Source organism: Gorilla gorilla, chromosome 22 (genome assembly GCF_029281585.2).
Source record: "Gorilla gorilla gorilla isolate KB3781 chromosome 22, NHGRI_mGorGor1-v2.1_pri, whole genome shotgun sequence".
Classification (NCBI taxonomy): Eukaryota; Metazoa; Chordata; class Mammalia; order Primates; family Hominidae; genus Gorilla; species Gorilla gorilla.
The window spans coordinates 43,237,737-43,259,772 of NC_073246.2; the positions used below are offsets into that span (position 1 = coordinate 43,237,737).

At 47.9% G+C, this 22,036-nt stretch overlaps 2 protein-coding genes across 25 annotated transcripts in view; both read left to right on the forward strand.

Annotated features, from left to right (window-relative positions):
* The window catches only part of FAM3B (FAM3 metabolism regulating signaling molecule B), a 40,736-nt gene extending 32,552 nt beyond the window's left edge, over positions 1 to 8,184 (forward strand). For both annotated transcript variants that reach the window (XM_004062833.4, XM_004062834.5), the window contains one exon: positions 7,947 to 8,184. In XM_004062833.4, the coding sequence (XP_004062881.1) occupies positions 7,947 to 8,036 (90 nt within the window). In that variant the 3' untranslated portion in view covers positions 8,037 to 8,184. The remainder of the gene's footprint in view (positions 1 to 7,946) is intronic.
* A 4,533-nt stretch (positions 8,185 to 12,717) lies between these two features.
* Positions 12,718 to 22,036, forward strand: part of MX2 (MX dynamin like GTPase 2) — a 48,088-nt gene continuing 38,769 nt past the window's right edge. For 2 of the 23 annotated variants that reach the window (XM_063702565.1, XM_063702574.1), the window contains exons 1-2: positions 12,801 to 12,892; positions 14,136 to 14,283. The gene's annotated coding sequence lies outside the window, so the exon portion shown is untranslated. Of the gene's footprint in view, positions 12,893 to 14,131; positions 14,284 to 20,019; positions 21,512 to 22,036 lie in introns of those variants that run through there. The other 21 variants (XM_063702564.1, XM_063702572.1, XM_019017898.4 and 18 more) reach the window with 19 other exon arrangements.

The following is a 22,036-nucleotide window of genomic DNA, read 5'->3' on the forward strand; positions in this document are numbered from 1 at the left end:
CTCCTGTGAAAATTCCAACTGAGGGTTTGCAAAATGTGTGGGAGTAACAAGCTGAGCATCCGATGACAATCACAACATCCTGGAGAATTTCAGAGGGTTCTGCTCTCCAGGAAACGATGCTGCAGTAACCGGCGCAGAAGAGGAGGAAATTGTGCTGCATGACCAAGGAGCGAGACTTCCCCAATATACCTTCTGAGGATAAGGGCCTGCTTTCCACTTAGCCAGAAATTCCCAGAAAGCAGAGATTTCTAAATCTCCAGGGTGTGCAATAGGCCGCTTCTGATTTCAGGCTCTGACATTTGGTCCCAGTCTGCCTCCTTGTGCTGTGGATACGGGTCTGGGAAGAAAGACAAGCAACAGAAGCAGCTCGGCATCTTCTTGTTGTCATGACCACCTGAGGTAGAGGAGAAGGGGGCTGGATAAGGTGCGACTTCAGCGCAGGCCACACAACCAGACAACTTGTAACTGGTTCCCAGGAAACCCTAGACCTTCTGTGACCCCCTCTAGTCTCATGTTCCGGAGGCCCGGAAACCATGGTTATTTTAGCATGCATCTACACAAGCATGCTTTCCCCTTGTGACTTCATGTTCCTCTAGAGCCAGGAAGCCAGCCCTGCAGAACGTGCAGGGAATGTTTCCCGGGGCCCTGGCCTTGACCCCTCCTTGCTTATGATTGTGCCTGGGTACTTGCATGCACAGTGAGCCCTCATGGGTCTGCCCTAACCGAGAGGCACTCCCTGAGCTCTGATTGGTGGGGCTCCTTGGGCCCCACCACTGCCTGGACCCACACTGAGGGCAAGCTGAACCAGCCACACAATAGTGAAGCCGGGGCTTAGGGTCCTGTGTTAGTTTTGCGAGGGGACGTCGTGTGATCTTAAACAAGTCACGTCACCTCTCTGGGCTCCAGCTTTCCTGCCTCCTCCAGGGCCAGCAGCTGTGCTGCAGTGTGCACCCCATTCTCCCCAGGATTTCCTCAGGCTGACCCTGGGGAGCGAATACTGGGTCCCCATCTCTCCGATCCCTTGTGTGATCCATGCCACAGGCTGTCGTCTTTAGAATGTCCAGGCTTTATCCAGCTGGCTGTGTGGTCTTGGAAAGTTATCTAACCCTCTGTGCTCAGAATCATCACCTGTGAGAGGTGAATAAAGATAGTTCCTGTCACAGAAGGGCTCCTGAACATGAAAGAAGAGAAACACATGGATCTCAGAGTGGAGTCCTGTAACCCAGAACAGCTGGGCCTTCCTGGAGCTCCCCGGGTCCTGCCCCACCAGCCCACCCCAAACCCAGATCCCTCCGCACAGCTTCTGCAATCAATGTCTCTCCCAACTTGGGTCCCCCTAAACCCAGTGATGTCCAGGCTGTGCGCAGGACAGCTGAACAAGCTTCTCAGAGGGTGGGGCCTGGCCTGGAGATTCTGATGCACAGGGAAGGGAGCCTCCTTGCATGGATCTCCAGGAGAAAATGGAGGCCCTGGTTTCACATACACACCCACACTTCCCCTTAACAGCGTCCTCCGACTTCTCTGCTCCTTCCCCAGCTCTTACCCTGTTTTCCTCCTCCTCTTTCCTTCCTTCCCAGTTCCACAGTCTCTTCAGCATCTCCAGGGGCCTTGTCCTACCTTATCTAACCACCCCAGCTTATTTAACTAGCAAGGGCGGCGGTGAGCAGGTACTCCTGGCAGCCCGGGCGTTGTGCCACACAGGGACCCGCCCATGCACACGAGCGTCTGTGGTTATTATTACTACCAATGGTGCAGTTCTCCAGCTGATTTATGAGAGTGTCCAGACTGTACCAGAAAGGCTGGCATGTGAGGCTGAAATCCTTTTTAACTCAAATGTTAACATCTCATCAAAAAGGTTCCTCAGCTGATTTATGAGAGTGTCCAGACTGTACCAGAAAGGCTGGCATGTGAGGCTGAAATCCTTTTTAACTCAAATGTTAACATCTCATCAAACAGGTTCTTCATTAATGTTTAACTAAGTCATAGAAAACAAAAACCTCATTGGAATTGCACAGAGGACGTTGTGGTCCTTCCTTATGATTTCCTTCACATGAAAGAGTTTCTGGAGCGGGAGAAATCAAGAAAAAGACTGGACGTCAAAGCCAGGGCTGAGTTTAGAGAATTGGAATGTGTTTGGAAATGGTGGCTCCAAGTGAATTTCAGGAAAATGCCTGTTTTGCCCACCTGTGTCAGCTAAAAGTTATCCAAGTTACTACAGGAGTATAAAGACGAGACCTAAACATAGCAAGCAGTCAGTGCTGGAGAGTTACCAGAGGTTCTGTGGTTTGGGGACGCTAAAGGATGTTTGCTCAAATGTTGGTGAGGTCTGGACTGGTAGCCAGGGCTTCAAGACAGGTCTTACCGAGACCTTGAGAGAAGTGCCACTGGAGGAATCGTTTGTGTCTGTGTTACTTTGGCTATTCAGGCTTGCAGGTGGTGTATTTCCCTAAGGGTGGTGTACCCATGTTGGGAGGGCCTCCTGAGTCCTCAGGGGTCTCCCCAGCCCCCTGTTCACTCCCACTCCACCTGCTATTCCAGGAGTCAGCTTTCTAGGCACAGCGCCTGGGCCACTCTCATGCAGAGCCTTTAATGACCCCACTACCTGCTGAATTGAATTTTAAAGTATAAGGAACTTCAAAGATTATTCCATACAACCTCTTGGTTTTATAGGAGGAAGGAAACTGAGAAATAAATAAGGACAGGAGTCTTGGAAGTGAGGGTAACCTGGTTCAGATCTGGACTTGGCCACCCCGACTGCATGACCTGAGTTTGGCACTTCATAGGCCTGAGCCTCTTCTGCACCCTGAACTGTGGGTAGCGGAGCCTGCCTTGCTCCCTGTGTGTGTGACAAGCATGACGCAGTAGGAGGAGCCATCATTCTCATCGCCTCCAGCATGGTCTGAGTCTTGTCTCTGGTGATCCTAACTGGAGCACAGAACCTTGTCTTCAGCCCCACTCAGCCCCTCCCATGCTTTGTGTGCTCAACACTCCAGCAAAGCCTCATGAGTGGCTGCTCTTACCATACCCTGCAGCGCTTTGCCACTATGCTGGCTCTGTTCAGGTCTCGTCTTTATATTCCTGCTGTAACTTTCCACATGTGGACCTCTGCACATGCCTCCCTCCATGCAGGGGGTGCCTTCACAAAGCCTTAAAGATCCACCTCAAGGCTGTTTCTTCTGAGAAGCCTCTCTGGCCCTGCCACTGCTGCCCGTAATGCCCATGGCATTTTGTACCTTCCCTGAGAAAGAAAGGGAAGGGAAGGGAAGGGAAGGGAAGGAAAGGAATAAGGGAAGGGAGGGGAGGGGAGGGGAGGGGAGGGGAGGGGAGGGAAGGTCCATTATCACATTAGAAAGGAAGAAGTAGGCCAGGCGCAGTTGCTCACCCCTGTAATTGCAGCACTTTGGGAGGTCAAGGCAGGCGGATCACGAGGTCAGAAGTTCAAGACCAGCCTGGCCAACATGGTGAAACCCCGTCTCTACTAAAAATACAAAAAATTAGCCAGGCATGGTGGCGAGCGCCTGTAATCCCAGCTACTCAGGAGGCTGAGGCAGGAGAATCGCTTGAAACCAGAAGGCAGAGGTTGCAGTGAGCCAAGATAATGCCACTGCACTCCAGGCTGGGCAACATTAGCGAAACTCCATCTCAAAAATAAATAAATAAATAAATAAACAAAGGAAGAAGTAAAACTATTTCTGTTTGCAGATGACATGATTTTATGTATACTAGGCTGGTGCAAAAGTAATTGCACCAACTTAATGGAAATCCTAAGAGGTCCACTAAAAAACTATTTGAACTTAAATCAAGTTTAGCGAAGTTGCAGGATACAAAAATCAATGTAAAAACTCAATTATACTTCTCTTTACTTGCAATGAATAACCTGAAAATGAAATTCAGAAAGCAATTATATTTATAACAGTATCAAAAAGAATAAAATACCTAGGAATAAAGTTAACATAGGAGATGCAAGACTAGTACACTGAAAACAATAAAACATGTTGAAAGAAATTGAGGACCTAAAAAAAGATATTCCATGTTCATGGGTCAGAAATTTTAATATTGTTAAGGTGTCAATACTTTCTTAATTGATCTACAGATTTAACACAATTCCTACTAGAATCCAAGTTGATATATTTTGTAGAAATTGACAAGTTCATCCTAAAATTCATATGGAAATTCAAGAGACTCAAATAACAAAAACAGTCTTGAAAAAGAACAAAGTTGCAGGGCTCACATGTTCCAACTTCAAAACGTAACACAAAGCTGCTGTGATTGAGATACTGTCACTCTGACATAAAGATAGGCATACAGAGAAATGAAATAGAATTGAGACTCCAGCAGATGTGCATGTTCTCACATTTTTGATCAATTGACTTTAGACAACAGTGCCAAGATTATTTAATGGGGAATGAATAGTCTCTTCAACAAATGGTATTGGGAAAGCTGGATATTCACATGGAAAAGAATAGACTTGGACCTTACCTCATACCATATACAAAAATTAAGTAACAATAAATCAAATACATAAATGTAAGGGCCAACACTATTAAACTCTTAGAGGAAAACAGAGGCATAAATTTTTGTGACTTTGGTTTAAGCAATGGTTTCTTAGATATGACACCACTAACAACAAAAGAAAAGTAAGTTGCCCTTCCGCAAATTAAAACTTTTGTCCTTCCAGCAAAAGAAACTATCGAGTAAACAGACAACCTTTAGAATGGGAGAAAACTTTTGCAAAGTACGCATCTAACAAAAGTCTAATATCCAGCATCTAAAGGAACTTAAACAAATTTACAAGAAAAAAATATCCCATTAAAAAGACAAAGGACATGAACAGACATTTATCAAAAGAAGACATTCATGTGGCCAACAAGCATATGAAAAAAAGCTCAACATCACTGATCCTTAGAGAAATGCACATCAAAACCATGATGAGATGCCATCTCACACCAGTCAGAATGGCTATTATTAAAAAGTCAAAAAATAACAGATGCTGGCAAGGTTGCAGAGAAAAAGGAATGCTTTTACACTGCTGGTGGAAGTGTAAATTAGTTCAACCTTTGTTGAAGACATGTGGCAATTCCTCAGAGACCTAAAGACAGAAATACTATTTGACCAGCAATCCCATTACTGGGAATATTCCTAACAAATTATATTTGTTATAAGTAAAATTTAATATTCAAAAAGCAAAGGAATAGAAATTGTTATATTATAAAGACACATACTCACGTATGTCCATTACAAAACTATTCACAATAGCAAAGACATGGAGTCAACCCAAATGCCCATCAATGATAGGCTGAATAAAGAAAATGTGACACATATACATCATGAAATAATATGCAGCCATAAAAAAGAATGAGATAATGTTCTTTGCAGGGACATGTATGGAGCTGGAGGCCATTATCCTTAGCAAACTAATGCAGGAACAGAAAATCAAGTGTCACACATTCCTACCGATAAGTAGGAGCTAAATGATGAGAATACATGGTCACATAGAGGGGAACAACACACAATAGAGGGGCCTATTGGAGGCTGGAAGGTGGGAGGAGAAAGAGAATCAGGAAAAATAACTAATGGATACTAGGCTTAATATCTGGGTGATGAAATAATCTGTACAACAAACCCCTATGATTCATGTTTACCTATGGAACAAACCTGCACATCCTGCACATGTACCCCTGAACTTAAAAGTTTAAAAAAAACTTTTGTGCTTCAAATGATACCTTATAGAAAGTGAAAGATAAACCACAGAATGGGAGAAAATATTTGCAAATAAGGGACCTGAATCTAGAATACATAAAGAACTCTTACAACTCAATAATAAAAAGACAAATAACCCAATTTAAAAATGGACGAAGTTCTGAATAGATTTTGCTTCAAAGAAGATATACAAATGGTCAATAAGCACATGAAAAGAAGCTCAACATCATTCATTTTCAGAAAAATACAAATCAAAACCATAATGAGATATCCCCTAACACTTACTAGGTTGGCTATGATTTTTAAAAAGACATAATAAGAAGTGCTGGTGAGAATATGGAGAAATTAGAACCCTCATGCACTAGTGGAGGAAATGTAAAATGGTACAGCTACTTTGGGAAACATTCTGGCAGTTCCTCAAAAAGTTAAACATACAGTGGCCCTATGACCCAACAGTTCCTCTTGTAGGTATATACCCAAGAGAAGGAAAACATAGGTCCACACAAAAACTTGTGCACAAATGTGCATAGCAACATTATTTATAATAGCCAAAAAATGGAATCAACCCAAATGTTTGATTAATGGGTAAGAAATGTATATATAAAATATGGCTTAGCCATACAATAGAATATAGTCAAATACGTAAATAAATAAAATTCTGATACATGCTACAATATGGATGAACCTTGAAAACAGGCTAAGTGAAACAAACAAACAAACACAAAAGGTCACATATTATGTGATTCCATTTATATGAAATTTCCAGAATGAGAAAATCCACAGAGTCAGAAAGGAGATTCGTGTCTGCCTAGGGTTGGGGGAAAGGAGATTTGTGGCTGCTAATGGGCACATGGCTTCTTGTTTGGGTGATGAAAATGTTTTAAAATTGACCATGGTGATGGTTGCACAGGTCTGTGACCATGCTAAAACCATTGAATTGTACACTTTACATTAGTGGATTTTACTATGTGAATTATATCCCAGTAAAGCTGTTACATAAAAAGGGGTATATTACTGGAATTCCAAGGTTATTAACAAAATGCACCTTACTTTAAGCATCAAGTTAAGGTGCTCTATTATCTGTGAAGGAGTTGAAGATATAGAGGAGTAAACCCACTTCGGGATGAATACATATTTGCTGAGGAAGGAGCTATACAAGGACTCAGGGAAAAAAATACATACACACACACACACACACACACACACACACACACACACACACACATAGTTTTACTCCCAGAGTTGAAAACTAAACATTAGAGCTACACTGTCCAATATGGTAGCTACTAGCTAAATTTACATTTTATACTTAAATTTATCAAAATTAAATAGAATTCAAATTTTGGTTTATCGGTTGCACTATTCACATTTCAAGTACAGATGCTCTTCAGGTTACATCCCAATAAAAGCATCGTATTTGAAAATATTGTAAATTGAAAATTTACATGTAGCATACCTAACCTACCAAAGATGATAGCTTAGCATAGCATACCTTAAACATGCTCAGAACACTTACAGTTGACTGCAGTTGGGCAAAATCACCTAACACAAAGCCTATTTTACAATAAAGTATGGAGTGTCTGATGGAATTTATTGAACACTGTACTGAAGTGAAACAGAATGGTTGTGTGGGTCCTTGGAGTATAGTTGCTACTGAATGCATTACCTCCTTTGCACCATTGTAAAGTTAAACCACCATGAGTTGGGGACCATCTGTACTCCATAAGCAAGTGTGGCTAAGGGCTACTCCACTGGACAGGTAGATTATAGAACATTTCCATCATTGCATAAAGTTCTAGAGCTGTATTAACACCTGCTTCAAATATTATTAAGAAACATGGTATAAATATATGGGTAGAAGAAATAAGACATAGTGTTCAATAGATCATTAGAGCAACTATAGTTAAAAATCATCTATTGTACATTTCAAAATAAAGGAGAATAATTTGAATGTTCCTCTCACAAAGAAAAAGTAATTTAAGGTGATGGATATCCCAGTGACCCTGATTTGATCTTTACACATGATATGGATATATCACATTATCACAAATACTCCAAAAATATGTACATCTATTATATATTAATTTAAAAATTATTATTAAGAAATGTATTGGAAATCAAACACCCAGCTTTGGTTGGAGCAAATCCAAATCTAGGAAGTGGTTATGTCGGCTCACAACTGACACTGATTAAATACTTGTTTATTAGATTAATGAATAAATAAAACTCTTCTTTTCTCTACACAGATCAACCACTCTGATGCTAAGAACAACAGATATTCTGGCTGGCCTGCAGAGATCCAGATAGAAGGCTGCATACCCAAAGAACGAAGCTGACACTGCAGGGTCCTGAGTAAATGTGTTCTGTATAAACAAATGCAGCTGGAATCGCTCAAGAATCTTATTTTTCTAAATCCAACAGTCCATATTTGACGAGTATTTTGGGTTTGTTGTAAACCAATGAACATTTGCTAGTTGTATCAAATCTTGGTACGCAGTATTTTTATACCAGTATTTTATGTAGTGAAGATGTCAATTAGCAGGAAACTAAAATGAATGGAAATTCTTAAAGGGAATGATGTGATTCAAGCTGGAAAGAGGGTTGGGAGAAACAGCTTGTCCAGGTGGAGCTATGTTATGATCAGATCGAAGTGTGACCCCTGTGTGGTCCAGACAGCCCTGCAGAGAGAAAACCTTTATTCCATTATCACCAAGCACCTCCTAGTTTCCGACAGTCATCTCCTTCTGCTGGGAGAATCAGCAGCAGTTCAGGGGGCTTATGTTATGTCCTTGTTCAACTCAAGTTGAGCTCTTGAACTCCTCCTGTGGGCCTGTGAATGTATTCATTCATTCCACAACTCTGGGTGCCTCCCACATCTGGCGCCGGGGGTACAGTACACATTCCCTGCCTTCATGCCAGGCTGCTGAGCGGGGTGGGGAGGGAGGCGCTGCTCTCAGGAGGGCAACTGAACACCTCACTCTCTAGAAGATGCAGCAGTAGATCCAAGAGTCCAGGATGTTGCACACGTGCTGGAACGGTGGGTCAGATGACACACGTGATTCGGGGCTAAGAAAATAGAGTCAATGGGGCCAGCAGTCACTGCCAAATGTCCATTCTCACCTCTTTCCCGGGCCTGGCCCCAGAAGAGCGAGGAGACTTTGGTGCCGGGTTAATATTCCTTCTCTGAGCCTCTATATCTCATCTGTAAGATAAAAGAGTTGGGATAGATGAATGGTTGCCAAGCATTTTTGTTGGCAGGACTCCTTTTAAAACATGGTGCTACATGGCACCCCAAATTCCAGCATTCTCACAGTAACACACTGCCCCAATTCTCAGTGGCTTACAACAGCATTGATTTCTTGTTTGTGTTAATGTGGCCACAGGCCAGCCACGGCTGAGCCCTAGGTGTGAAAAGCCAGGCTGAAGGGGTGTCCCCTGTTAGGCATGAAAGCCAGAGACGGAACAGAAATCCAGCCTCCAAGCCCCACCAAGCTCCTGGCCTGATGTGTCAGCCCCAGCTGCTCACATCCCATGGCTCCAAACATGGGAGGCACCAGGTCAGCGAGGCCAGAGGATGTCAACCCCTCCCTCAGGGGCCCCAGCAAACCATGGACTGCATGGCTGTGGGCTGCATGACAGCCCTTGTCCAAAGAAGGGGGTGGCCACTGTGAGTGGAGATACAATGACCTGATGACTGCTGAGAGCCAAGCAGTGCTCTGGCCCAGGGAGGAGCATCACCCAGCCTGCAAGCCCTGCCCTGGGCAGAGGCCCCTCAGGGAGCCTGGTTGTCTGCAAGGAAGGCTGCAAACCACTGGATGGGGTCATGGCTCAGATCCCAGTAGGGGCTGAACTGTATCCCCCAAAATTCATCTGCTGAAGTCCTAACCCCCAGAATGCAACCTTATTTGAAAACAGGTTAACTGCAGATGCGGTCAGTAAGGATCAAGAGGTCCTAGAGTAGGGTGGGCCCCCACCCATCAGGACTGGTGTCCCTATAAAAAGGAGAAATTTGGAAACACCCACCCAGAGACTGGGATGATGCATCTGTGTGCCAAGCAACACCCCAAATCACCAGCAAACCACGGGAAGCTGGAGAGAGGCCTGGAACAGGGTCTGCCCTAGAGACTTCTGAGGGAGCACAGCCCTCCTGACACCTCGATGTGGTACGTCTGGCCTCCAGAGCTGTGAGACCAGAGACCTCTGCTGTTTAAGCTACTCAGGTGTGGTTCTTTGTGATGGCAACCCCACAAAACTAATACAGGCCCTTGTAAGTGCTAAGTTCTTAGGTAGGCATAGACGTTTTTGTGTATCAAAAAAGGAGGGCATACATTTTTATTCTGGCTGAAATTGCTATATTTTTGTAGCTTCGTTGATCTTAGTTCACTGTCATGGAATAGGCTGCAGGGGAGCTTCTGGCCAGGCATCGCCCGGGGATCCGGCTTTGGGCTGTGAAGTTCTTGTGATGACGGCCCCTCCTACCCAGTGATGGCCCCTTGGCCCTCTGCTGCCCCTGCAGCTCACTGCTGCGTCCGCACCCGGGGCACAGGACTGTGAATTGCCATTCATTTCCACATCCTGTTGATGTTTCCCTACAATGTGGTCTTCAGTGTGGAGATTGTCATTCCATCTCTGAAGGCACTGGGCACTGCCAGCCCCCAGCCCAGTCCCCCACCGGTGGGCACCATGCAAGGGGGCGTGCCACATCAGAGTCACATTTCCTGCCCAGTGTGGACCCTGCTGGTTACCCCTCACACCCGCCCCGTGACAGGGTCATGATGATTTAACCCAGTGGGGCTGGTGAGGCACAGAGAGGCTAAGGACCAAACAGCCAGTCTGGGTGCAGTGGCTCACAACCAAATTCCCAGCACTTTGGGAAGCCAAGGTGGGCAGATCACTTGAGGTCAGGAGTTCATGACCATCCTGGCCAACATGGTAAAACCCCATCCCTACTAAAAATACAAAACAAATTAGCTGGGCATGGTGGCACATGCCTATAATCCCAGCTACTTGGGAGGCTAAGGTGGGAGGATTGCTTGAACCCGGGAGGCCGAGGTTGCATTAAGCAGAAATCTCACCACTGTACTCCAGCCTGGGCAACAGAGCGAGACTCCATCTCAAGCAAACAAAAAAGAAACAAAGAGCCAGGTCACACGGACAATGACAGGGTGGAGTTCCACTCCAAGGTGCACCCGCTGCTCCTGTGCTCTGCTGGGAGGGACACACCCCAGGTAAGAACCCTGCTTGTCTACAGCACTTCACCATTGCCTTTGTCCTGTTAATTCAGGAAAGCATTTGCTTGATCTTTCCTTCTGTGATTGGAGAAGCCATGGGAGAGTGGATGCACGCTGGCTCTGGATGGCTCCAGGTGCTGCAGGTGCTTCCAGGTGGCCAGGAACTTCATCAGCACGCAGAGGCCCTGGCGCTTTCCATAGAGTCAGTGTGCCAGGGCAGGAGGCGGGCACTGGGGCTTCTGGACTTCTCCTCTTTACCAAGCTGCACACTGTAATGCTCCCTGATGTGGAGCTGAGAGAAGAGCTCCTCCCGGCGGCTGTGACCGAGGCCTGAACAGCAGCATCTTTTCTGGCCCAGGCCCCCGTGCTTGGATGCTGCGTGGGACATTCATTCACCCTCAGGGCTAAGTGCTCAGAACGCAAGAACCCTGTCCTTGAAGTTTGCATGCGCAGGCACCTCTGGTCCTTCCGAGGGCTGCTGGTGAGGGGCGTGCAGGAGGGGGATGCTGCCTTGACAGAGGGTGGAGGGTCCCCTGAGCTGGCCCGAGCTGCTCGTGTCTCTCTGTCCGGCTTCTCTGAGGCCTTTCTTTGTGCCTTCCTTGAAGCAGTAGGCCGGCCCAGGCCCTGTTGTGAAAGACATTCCTAGTGAAACCAAATGTCATATCACGCTGCCAAGTCTGAGATTCACATTCCTCCCCTCACTCCTCAGCCTCTGTCCCCCCGGGCTCTCAGGAAGAGAAGTGGTTCAGGGATAGGTGATCCTGACGATGATCTCCTGGTGTTAATATTTCTAATGCCAAGGTTTTGAAAAACATGTTAAGTTTCTAAATATCTTCCGTAAAGTTAAGCCTGCACTCAAGGGAAGTCACTACAATGACTTAGCAAAGAGGAGCTCAGGATTTTTTTTAAACGTATCGTGTTGATGTTTGTTTGGGAGAGGATCACGGGTGGATAGGAGAGCTGAGAGCCTGCGCTCTCCCTCCCAGCCGTCACTGCCAGTCCTTGAGAGGCTTGGTCCCCTCCCCGGTATCTGGAGGGCTCCTCCTGGAGGTTCCCAGACCTCTTGACTCTGGTGATGGGAATGCCTGGCCCTCCTTGACTTTGGTCACAGAGCAGGAAGCCTTAGGGAGCATGCGGTTGTGCACCTTCACTTTTGCAGGTGAAAAGTGAGGACCAGAAAGATGACATGCAGCCGGCTCAGGGCTGAGTTCCGGAGCCTGGGGTTTGTCCTGGGGCCTCCTTATCTCCAATGGGAAGAAAACTGTCTTGGTTTTGAGGCGGGGACCTCAGGCACGGGTGCTTGGAGAAAGCTGTTGACCCTCCTTCTTTGGGTTTTCCGCACCTAATGAGGGGAGAGGTGACATTTGTCAGGTGCGGCTCAGGCATGAAGCTAAGGAGGACAGCTCAGAGCGTCCAGATCATGTACCTGAGAGCATGTCCTCGGGCTGTAACAGCAGTGCATCTGTGAGGCCCGATACACGAACCACACGTGGCTATTCATTCAAATTACATGGAGTTCGAAGTCCAGTTCCTTGGGCGCAGTAGTCACATTTCAGAGCCACGCAGGTGGTACTGGATGGCACTGTCAGGGCAGAACCTTCCAGTGACTGAGCCACTCTGAGCTGCCCCCATGCCAGCCTCCCCTGGAATCTGTTAGCAATGCTGATTCTCAGGCCCAGCCCAGACCTGACAGATCAGACTCTCTGGCGGGGGTGGGGGGACAGCCGCCCTGTCTCCACAGCTCTCCCAGGATTCGGATGCAGCTGGAATTTGGGGACCACTCTGTGAGTCATCTGGAGAGCATGCTGATAACTCAGTTTCATTTCTGTGGCCAGATCAAGTAGTTTCATTTCTCTCCCTGTTTGTTGATGACGGAGCAGGGGAGGGAGTGGTTCACATGCCACATAAAAGTGAAGTGGAGGAAAGGGAAGAGATGATTTCTCCGTCCTGAACGTGCAGCGGTAAGAGCGGGGCCGGTGCAGGGAGGGCTGCTTTGTGTCTGATGCACAGCAGATGCGTGTTTAAAAAATATTTCCTGAGTGACATGACATCTGCTTGGTGAATGTGGCTTGTGCTGGGAGGCAGGAGCCATAAAGATAAGATTCTGGTGTGAGGTGCAGAAAGGGCCCATGTTGCCACCAGCCCACAGTAGCCTTGTGCACAGACAAAGAGGTTCTGGAGGGGAAGTGGCTGGCCCTGGGGACAGGCTGGCCTCCATCCTGATCTGGCCAATAGTCGGGTGGACACAAAGGGGTGATTTTTAGGACAGCTTTGCTCAGCGTCCTACAAAGTCTGGGGGTTGAGTAAGGAGCTTTGTGCCCCAAAAGCCGTCTCGGAGGGTTTCAAGTGTTCCTTCTTTTGTGGTATTTGTGATGCTCTGACGTAACCTTGGTGACGGTGATATGCTGGGAAATTGGCTCTCATGGGGCGGGGCAGGGCAGAGGGTGGTGCCTGATTTCTAGCCTTTGCCGATTCTCTTCCGTTCTCATGGTGTGAATGCTCCCACCGTGGCCAGTTCCCAGCCAGTAGGGGCCAACTCCAGCACTCTGGACCACTGCACCCTGGACCACCTGCACTCTGAGGGCTGAAGTCCGTTTTATAATTGATATAGAGCGGAAAGGAGACATGGTGGTATTGATGACGCCGTTTTTTTTTTCTTTTTTTCTTTTTGTTTTTTGTTGTTGTTGTTGTTGTTTTTTTTTTTTTTTTTTTGAGAGAAGTTCTCGTTCTGTTCCCCAGGCTGGAGTGCAGTGGCGTGATCATGGCTCACTGCAGTCTCAAGCTCCCGGGCTCAAGGGATCCTCCCACCTCAGCCTCCCAAGTAGCTGGGACTACAGATGTGCACCACCACACCTGGTTAATTTTATTTCTTTTTGTAGAGACAGGGGCTCTCTATGTTGCCCAGGCTGGTCTCAAACTCACTGGCTCAAGAAGTCCTTACGCCTCAACCTCCCAAAGCACTGGGATTACAGGCGTAAGCCACCCCATTCGGCTTTGATGACACCTTTTGAACACTGTTCTTTCTCATTTTGTGTTTAGAATGTTGTCTCTAGCTGTTTAAAAAGATCAGGATTCCAAGCTATCTTTCTTCGCACCCTCTCCTCCGTTTACTCTGCTCTACTTCCCACCCCCGCCCCACCCCCTGAAGCACTTTTGACTCCCTTCGGATGTGCAATTTTTTTTTCTTTTTCTTTTTTGAGACAGGGTCTTCCTGCTCTGTTTCCCAGGCTGGAGTGCAATGGTACCATCATAGCTCACTGCAGCCTTAAACTTCCGGGCTCAAGTGATCCTCCTGCCTCGGTCTCCCAACGCATTGGGATTACAGGTGTGAGTCCCTGCGTCTGGCCAGGATGTATGTGAGCTTTATTTAGGTTTAGCCCCTGCCCTAGAATGCAAGCTCCCCCAGGGATCTTTGTCTGCCTGACTCGATATGTATCTCAAGGACTTAGTGCTCAATACGTATCTTTGAGTGGGTGAAAAACAAGCGGTCTTAAAAAGAAAGGAGGTGAGCCCGGGGAGATAAGGTCGCATTCAGTGCCAGTGCTTGGTCAGCCATGACCCTGCACCATGCGAGTGACATTGGGACTGGAGCAAAGGGACACAGCAGAGTGGCCCCCAGTGCCCAAGGACCCAGCAGAGCTCTCGGACTGGTTGCAAGCCAGCAATAGTGGCTATGCCCGTGTGGGAGACGCAGCTTGCCTTAGACTTCAGCGGGAACCACCATGTCCGGCACAGCCATTTCCATCCTTCCCAGGGGTGTTTACGTGATCCCGGCAGTCTCAGTCAAACTTCCAAACTCAGCAGGGAATGTGTGTGCTTGTCCTCTAATCTCAACACCCTGGGGTGCAGTGTCAGGTGCAGGTCAGAGACAGCAGTGGAGACCCGATTCCCAGCCCTGGGCTGGGGCCCCCACAAGGCCTCCAGCATCTCCCCATGGCCCAGTTTCCTCATCTGCAGGACAGGCTGTCTTGAGAATTTGGGGGGATGATAGACCCAAAAGCATTCTGGAGCCAGAGGCTTCTGCCTTTGTCGGGGGCATCAGGGAGTGTCAGTCATGAATTCACCATGACTTCTGACCACCTCTGCCTGGACTCCCTCACCTCAGCGCTGCCTAAGCTGGGTAACCACCAGCTTCCTGGGCCTTCACCCCCCAGGGCCTTCCTCTCCAGTGATGTGCCTGGAAAGAGGGATTTCTCTTTGCAAAGGTCTCTGGAATTGCCAAGTTATGGCTTTAAGCATATGTAGGGAAACTCCCTCCCCTTTGCACTTTTGGAGTTTTTTTCCAGCCCTCAATAGAAATCAATACAGTGACCAGGCTGCCCTTTTCACCACACTCCCAGGCTCCTGAGGACCCTGGTGGAAGATGGACTAAGCACATCCTGGGCATTGGGGACAGGCACCGGCTCCTCAAGCATGGACAGGGACAGGGATGGGGTGGGGCAGCACTGCCGGAAGTGGGGCTGTGGGCTGATTTTCTTGCTGTACTACTTTCAGTCACTGCGTACCTGTTATGGGTTGAACTAGGCCCCCTGTATTAGTCAGAGTTCTCTAGAGGGACAGAACTAATGGAATATAAATAAATAAATATATACATATATATGGAAGTTTACTAAGTATGAATTTACAGGATCACAAGGTCCACAATAAGCAATCTGCAGCCTAAGGAGCAAGGGGAGCCAGTGTGAGTCCCAAAAACTGAAGAACTTGGAGTCCAATGTTCGAGGGCAGGAAGCCTCCAGCACGGGAGAAAGATGTAGGCTGGGAGGCTAAACCAGTCTCTCTTTTCACATTTTTCGGCCTGCTTTATATTCTAGCTTTGCTGACAGCTGATTAGATGGTGCCCACCTAGATTGAAGGTGGATCTGCCTTTCCAAGCCACTGACTCAAATGTTAATCTCCTTTGGCAACACCTCACAGACACACCCAGGATCAGTACTTTGCATCCTTCAACTCAATCAAGTTGACACTCAGTATTAACCATCACACCCCTCAGATGTATATGTTCAAATCCTAACCTCAGAACCTCTGAATGTGACCTTAGTTGGAAATAAGGTCTTTGCAGATGTAATTAAAGACGAGGTTGTTTTCCAGTAGGGTGGGCCCTAATCCAATATGACTGGTATCCTTATAAAAAAGGAAAATTTGTTTGTTTGTTTGCTTAACTTCTATTTTAGGTTCAGGGGTCCATGTGCAGGTTTGTTACATGGGTAAATTGTGTCATGGGAGTTTAGTGTACACATTATTTCATCACTCAGGTAATAAGCATAGTATCCAATGGATAGTTTTTTGCTCCTCTCCTTCCTCCCACCCTCTACCCTTGAGTAGGCCCAGGCGTCTCTTGTTCTCTTCTTTGTGACCATGTGTATTTAATGTTTAGCTCCCACTAATAATTGAGAACATGTGGTATTTGGTTTTCTGTTACTAGATTAGTTTGCCTAGGATTATGGCCTCCAGTTCCATCCATGTTCCTGCAAAGGACATGATCTCATTCTTTTTGATGGTTGCATAGTATTCCATAGTGTATATGTACCACGTTTTTTTATCCAGTCTACCATTGATGGCCATTTAGGTTGATTCCATGTCTTTGCTATTGTAACGGTGCTGCCATGAACATTCGTCTGCATGTGTCTTTACGGTGGAATGATTTCTATTCCTTTGGGTGCATACGCAGTAATGGGATTGCTGGGTCGAATGGTAATTCTGTTTAAGTTCTTTGAGGAGTCACCAGACTGCTTTCCACATGGCTGAACTAATTTACACTCCCACCAGCAGTGCAGAAGTGTTCCCCAAAAGGGGACATTTGGACACAGACACGCAGAAGCCCACTCCTGCCTCCTCACTCAGCCTGGATTTGTCTCAGTCGCCCCCGCTTGCCTCTCACACGTGTGTACCCTCACACTGCTTCAGCATCTACCGGTCCTCCGGCCTTTGCTCTTAGAGCAGAGATTCTCAACCTTTCTCCATTTGGGCTTCCCTGAGTGGTTCCGTAGTTCATTTATGGTGCCCGCCACCCAAAATAAATTCCTGGCAGTTCTATTTACTAATTAGGTAGGTCTAAACAACTCAGTAATAGTAGGCTGGGTGGTGTCCAACAGCTGCCTTCGTGTATCACTGGGAAATCTTAAAGATCCCACAGTGGTCTGTGAGTTTGCTGAAATACCCCAGGTGCACAGTTTGGGGAACATAGTCTTATAGATTTGATGAATTCCCTTTTTGCACCTGTATATCACTCACGGGGCTGATCTATGACTGGTGTGCTAGTCCATTTGTGTCACGATAGAGGTAAACCTGAGACTGAGTAACTTACAAAGAAAAGAGGTTTAGCCGGGCACAGTGGCTCACGCCTGTAATCCCAACACTTTGGGAGGCCGAGGCGGGTGGATCACCTGAGGTCAGGAGTTGGAGACCAGCCTGACCAACATGGAGAAACCTCATCTCTACTAAAAATACAAAATTAGCTGGGCGTGGTGGTGCATGCTTGTAATCCCAGCTACTGGGGCAGGCAGAGGTCCTTCTCAGATGCTTTGGGTCCTGCCATTGAAAGGGAAGAAGAGAAGTCCCTTCCCTGGGAGAGCCTCAGTGATCCCTGCACAAGACCAGCCGTCTTCCTCCGCCCCATATTGTTCATCCCTGGCACCCTGTGTTGCGCGTGCAGTCCCTTGTTTTTCTCTATCTTATCAGGAACCAGTTCTAGGTTCCTAACCTGGTCTGACCCCGGCACCCTGTCCTGTTACACAAGAAACCCTGATGCTGATATATATATGTCCCAACATTGCCCTTCCAGAGCCTCTCCAGCTGTGACTCACTGTTGACATGGCAACCCCCACCCCCTGGACTCCTCGCTCAACCCACAAAGACTATCTCTTGCGTACCCTGCTCTGAGGTGTTTTAAAAAGTGCCACCATAAAACTGTAACACAAGAATGAAACCCAACAAGAATCAGGGGACAGGAACCAAGGAACATGACATCATATGAGAACTAAGGGCCGCTCTGATTGACCACAGCATTTGGCTCTCAGCCTCCCACGGCCAAGGCTAAGGGAGGATAGGACAATTGTCTCTCTCACTCTTGAACAAGAGGGAGCTCCTGGATTCACTGGGAGAGTAAATTTGACTAGCTTGGACTTCTGCAAGGTAATTTATTGTGACTGCCTATTAAGGAGACTAATCTTAACATAATCTCAACATAATTTCTTTATATTAAGGAGATTAAATAAATCCATGGATATGTTCTTGAGTGAAATTTTTCTTTTTTTAAAGCAGAGACCTTTTCCACGGGGTCACATTTTGTTTTGACACTCCTGGGAGGCAGGCAGGACCACGTTAAGTGGCTGTTTTTCAGTGAATGATTCTACGGGGAAACCTGAATAAGATGGTAATGTTATAGGAAAGTGTCTGATGCAGAACCCGGCAATGGCTAAAACTGGAAGATGCAAAGCAGCCTGCTAGTGTGGGAGCTGCAATAAACCAAATCCCTTTTTTTTCTCAGTCAGAAGGAGGGACTTTCCAAGCTTGATCCTCTAAGAAAAAAGGATCCCCTCCTATTTTCTTACCGATTTTCAATTTATCCAGAATGCATGCTTCTTAGTCTTCAGACTCCTGGCCTGGTCACCCCTTGAAAATATTTGGCAGCCCCCTGGTTTAACAGCAGCCTCGAAGTTGACAGCAACTCCAAATCCTGTGGCTCAGCAGTACAGAGCCAGCTGGCCTCACCTCTCCTCTGGGTCCACTGCATCTTATCAAGGCCTTGCTGTCCTTCCTTGGATCCGTCACTCCCGACCTGGCCCTCAGTAGCTCCCTCCTGGATTCTGACCTCACCTTGTTCCTCATCTTTGTCTTAACTCTTAACTTGGCTGTCTGCTGTACCCTGACAGCCGCCTCGTCTTCTCTTTTCTCCTCTTCTCTCACCAGCTGTCTTCTTGGTTTTTCAGTTCCTCTCTCTCAAGACCTGCACTTTCTCTTCAAGTCAAGGTCCACGGCTCCCATGCTCTGCAATTATACTGGGCTGCGGAAGCTCCCACGTGGGGACCAAGCCCTGGAGAGGAACCCACAGTGCAGTGGCTCCTGAAAGCAGAGGCCTGCACCCCTAAGCCTCTTAAGCCCCCCAATTCCATTCCCTCCTGCCTGTGTGCATAGCCCAAGTCCCACCTGTCCATGTGTCACCCGGCTCTTCTGTGTCATCTCCGTGAACCTGCAGGGGCACCCAGCCAGCCAACAGGCTCCCGAGACAGTCCACTCACACAGACACACTGTAGCCATTTCTGAAGATTGTGTAGGGGAGACAGATGGTTCACCAGGCACACACCAGACAACCCGAAACCTACATTCCTTACTCAACAGGCCCGTGTCAGAAAATCCTCCCTAAACTGCAATGGGGAGGGGGACTGAGGGACTTCTCATCCCCTACATGTCACCCCACGGCTCACTCCTGCCTCCGACCTTCACACATGTTCACCCCTGCAACTTTTCACCCCTTTGTTTTGCAGAGCAATCTGTGTCCAGCTCCTGTCCTCTCAAACTTAATAATCAGCTCATGATATGCTTAGCAAGACCTGCCCTTTATGAAAATGAGGGTGAGGGTGAGGGTGGCGAGAGTTTTAAATATGTTTTAAAAGGAACATGAAATGAAGAATATTGGGCTTCATAAAAGGAACCCTCCTTTCCCTTGTTCTTTCTTCCCACGGAGAGGAAGAAGTTGAGGCTGAGTTATCACCTCCCATCAGCACTCGGTTTTGTTCCTGGACCCCTGACTTCGTCACCAAGGGCAGCTGGCTCCAGCTCTCAGCCTTTGAAGGATATTGTGGCTAGGGGTTCAGAGTCCCAGGCTCCCTCCCAGACAGATGGGTGGAGTGAGGCCACCTGAGATCTCACTTGCTAGGGTGGGTGCCACCAGGCCCACCGAGCTGCTGGGTCCTGGCCAAGCCCTCCTGTACCCCCTGAGAAAGTCTCCATAGGGCTAGGAGCTGTTTGTGCCAACTTTAGATGGACTCATCTCTCAGTGATCCCATAAAATTGCCGCCTAGCCCTTCTGGTTTCAAGGATTTCACATCAGAAAACGTTTTATGAACCCAGGGCTAGTTCTGAAAACAGGAAGTGCTTTCAGCCCCCATGGGAGGAGGGGGGTGCAGGAGGCCTGTGGACCTGGACCTCTGGAAGCCAGGCTGGAGAACAGGGGCTGAAGGCTGAGCGGCGGCGGGGCCATTCACACAACCATGGTCTTTCCTCCCAGTGAGTAGGGACCCCAGGTGGGGCTGCTGAGCCCAGGAGCCGCTGGCTCTGCTGGAAGATCCGCCCCTCTGAGGCTGCAGGGGGAGGATGCAAGACTGGGCAAGAGCTCATTAGGAAACGCTGAGACAGAGGGTCCGAGTGAAGATTCCACTGCAGAGAGGGCAGTCCAGGTCATCACAGGGTGACATCTGGGGATGAGGCTGGCCGGGGCATGGGGCAGGTTTTTGAGCCCGGCAGTGTAAGCAGTCTCTGTCCCAAGGGAGAAAAGCCGCTGAGAGCTGCTGGGCCAGCAGGTGGGAGTGCTGGGCTGGCATCAGGGTTTCTGGAAGGGGTATTCCTGAGAAGTGAGGTGCTGCTCTGGGACTCTGGTGCCCCAGGGGCCTTCCTGCAGGGCGCTCTCAACAGCCACCTTCGGTAGAAGCCAGGGCCACCCTGCATGGGGGATGATGCCGCATCCAGCGCAGAGCCTTGCGATCAGTCACTCTCCTCCCTCCACAATAGCAGGGACCTCCCTGCCCGCCGCACCCCTGCCCCCCGCCCCCGCCCCCGCCCCCGCTCCCGCCCCGCCGTGGCTGTGCAGCTAGCAGGGGACAGTCCCATCAGCAAAGTCGGGGAACTTCCAGGAAGCCCGCGTCCCCCTCAGCCTGCCTTTAGCCAGAAAAGATTCCAAGCTCTGCTCTCTAATTAGGAAAGCCAGTGTTTGCATGTGGAGATTGTTTTGCTAGACCCGACGAGGGTAGCAAAGCAACAGGAAGTGTTCCCCAGAGCTCCGCCCACGACTTGCGTGGCCCAGAGCTGGATGGTCGTCCGTCCCACCATGGCGAGTGGATAAAGGTTCTTTTCCTGGGCTGTGTCATTCCACCCAGAGCAAGGGATAAGCCTGTGATAGCCGTAAGTCAGGAACCACCACCACGGTTAAAGACCTTCAAGTTAATTGTTGGAACCTGCGGCTCTGACACTTCCAGCAAAGCTACTTCTGCGAAAGCTGTGAAGAGCAGAGGAAGTGGGACAGGAGAGGAGCTGAATCCTGCGATTGTATCGCTAGGAGCCCCCAAAGTACGATGACGGTCCTCAGGCCAGCATGGGGGTGCATTGGCACCATGTAAGGAAAGGGGTCCTCCCATGGCACCGTTGGAGTAGGGCGGTGTGGGGTTGTTCGGAGAGAAAAGTTTCCCATGAGCTCTGTTTCAGCAAACGGCGATGACCACTTTTGTGGCAACTTAACAGTCTTGCCTTCCTGCACGTGGACATTTTTCTTCATGCATATTTCTCTTGCAAATGGTTCTATTGTTTGTATAATTGTATTTCGTGAGTGGAGAAGAGTTGGAAGCAAAAATCTGTACATGAGAAATGTAAGTATGTGGTAACACTGCCTTTAGTGAAATTGAGAGCAGATCTAAAGGGATGTGAAAAGCATCAGGGTGGCCATATAGGAGGCAGGATCATTCCCCCCAGACCCCGGCCATGCGGGTTGTGTTTTATGGTAGGAGTGATTATGGCAGCCTATGTGTGTCTAGGCATAAGAATACTTATTCTATGGATCTTAAGGTAATTATGTGTTGGAATTATGTGTTGGAAAATGTATGGCGTGGAATTCAGTAGGGGAATGCTCACAATTTGTGTGGTTCCTGGAGTTGGAAATGGGTGGCAGATCCAGCAAGAGGCAAGATTTCCAAATGGACTGCTGAGTCATTCTTAGGGTGGGTTAGGAGAAAACGTGTTTTGGTCTGAAGGAGGGAGGAAGAAGACAAAAACAAGTAAATTATAAAACGTGCTTGCAGGATTGAAATCTGATCCTGAATAAGAGAGAATAGCCATGAGTATAATGTTTAAAAATACACACAAAGAAATCCACTGTGGTGGGAGTCACAAGAAGT